Consider the following 1,559-nt stretch of genomic DNA (forward strand, 5'->3'; position numbering starts at 1 on the left):
TGTGAGTTCTAAATCTGGTTCTAACTAGACTGCCAGTAACCTAAATGATCCAAAACGTTTTTCTTTTCTTTTCACCAAATGCGGTTCTAACCATCCTCTGGAGCAGAGTGAAGGTCACCAAGCAATTGTTTTCCTTTCTTCCACTGATAACAGTTCAATTCAGGCACTGCAGACACATCTAGCTTCAACGCGATTGCTGTTGCTCAGCTGAAAGAAACCTTCATGCATAGCGCGATCATCTTAACAATTGTAGCATGAACCGCAAGATGAAAAAAGGATCAGATAGCACAAGCAAGAAATCGAGCAAAGAAGCACCCTGAAAATCATGGTGTTAGAACTTGGAAGTACTAGGAAGAACGCTCCGCATCGCGGAGGCAATGGAGGATTTGCTTTCCCAACCCAACCACCGAAAGCCGCAGCATCTCCTAACAGTTAGTAGGCAACAAGATTCAAGAATCGCAGAACGCGAGGCCACACCATCCCCTACCATCTTCCACTACACAATCCTCTAGCAAGAAGCAAAACCGCAGGAGAGCCGCGCGCGGCGTCCGAACCCCCGCAGCAAGAAGCCCATGGGTTCCCGGCGAAATCGATCACCGGAGCGCGTCGCTGGGGGCGAGGACGAGGTCGGCGGCGGAGGCGGCAAGGCCGTCGTCGAAGTTGAGCGCGTAGCTGAGCGCGTCGTAGTGGAAGCTGAACCTCCGGCCGCGCCTGGCCCGCTCCGAGCGCAGGCGCCGCAGCACCGCGCGCAGGCGCCAGTAGAGGCCCCGCACCAGGCGGGAGCTGCAGCCCCTCCCGCTGGCCACCGCCACCACCCCCGCCTCCACCGCCGCCACCACGGCCGCCATCTCCCCCTCCCTCTCGCCTCTTTTCCCTCCTGTCCGCGCGCGCGCTCTCGCCTAGGGCTCTACTCCTCGGCTCCGCTCTGTACGGCTGCTGCTGCTGCTGCTGATGCTACTACTGTGCAGTGACCAGGGGTAGCCCGGCTGGCGCACGGGGCGAGGAGGAAGATGGCAAAGCGGGGAAAGCGTGGTCCTATATAACGACGTCTCGGCGCGTCGCCTTTTTCAACGCCTCCGCTGTCCGCTCGGCTCCGGTGACTAGGAATGACAACGGGTACCCGAAACCCGATGGATTTTTACTCTATTAGGGCAAGGATTTGGATCAATTTCTTGACCCGCGGGTCTGCTAATGGGCAAAATGTTAGACCCATCGGGTTTGCGGGCATGGGTCTGGGAATAGAAAACCCGAACCCGCGAACCCATGGGTTTATTATACCCGGTCCAATAGATAAATTGGCCCATGCCTCACCCCAAACCAATCCAGTTGGCCCAGCCCAATTAATTGAAACAAGTATAAAGCCCGAAAGCCAGCCCCAAACCCTAACCTCAACACCTCGTCCATTCACACTCGACCACTCCCTACCCTTGGCGGCGGCGCATCTAGGCGCTGCGCCCCTCCCTTGCCGCTCCGTCGCTCCGAGGCCCGACTCCGAGCAGCGCCCACCTCCGTCCGCCGCTGTCTGCCCCTCACCATCGCGCAGCTCCACCAGTAGCCGC

The 1,559-nt window shown here is 58.1% G+C and overlaps 1 protein-coding gene across 1 annotated transcript; it reads right to left on the reverse strand.

Annotated features, from left to right (window-relative positions):
* Positions 1–255: 255 nt before the first annotated feature.
* Positions 256–1,074, reverse strand: LOC120656572. The gene has a single exon (XM_039934697.1). It carries the CDS (start codon positions 846–848, stop codon positions 594–596), a length of 255 nt encoding a protein of 84 aa, XP_039790631.1. The 5' UTR covers positions 849–1,074; the 3' UTR covers positions 256–593.
* Positions 1,075–1,559: the final 485 nt, after the last annotated feature.

The sequence above is a fragment of the Panicum virgatum genome, chromosome 1N, assembly GCF_016808335.1.
Source record: "Panicum virgatum strain AP13 chromosome 1N, P.virgatum_v5, whole genome shotgun sequence".
NCBI lineage: Eukaryota > Viridiplantae > Streptophyta > Magnoliopsida > Poales > Poaceae > Panicum > Panicum virgatum.

Excerpts from the sequence above, each read along its gene's own strand:
- LOC120656572 (XM_039934697.1), bottom strand. The coding sequence starts at position 848 with ATGGCGGCCGTGGTGGCGGCGGTGGAGGCGGGGGTGGTGGCGGTGGCC.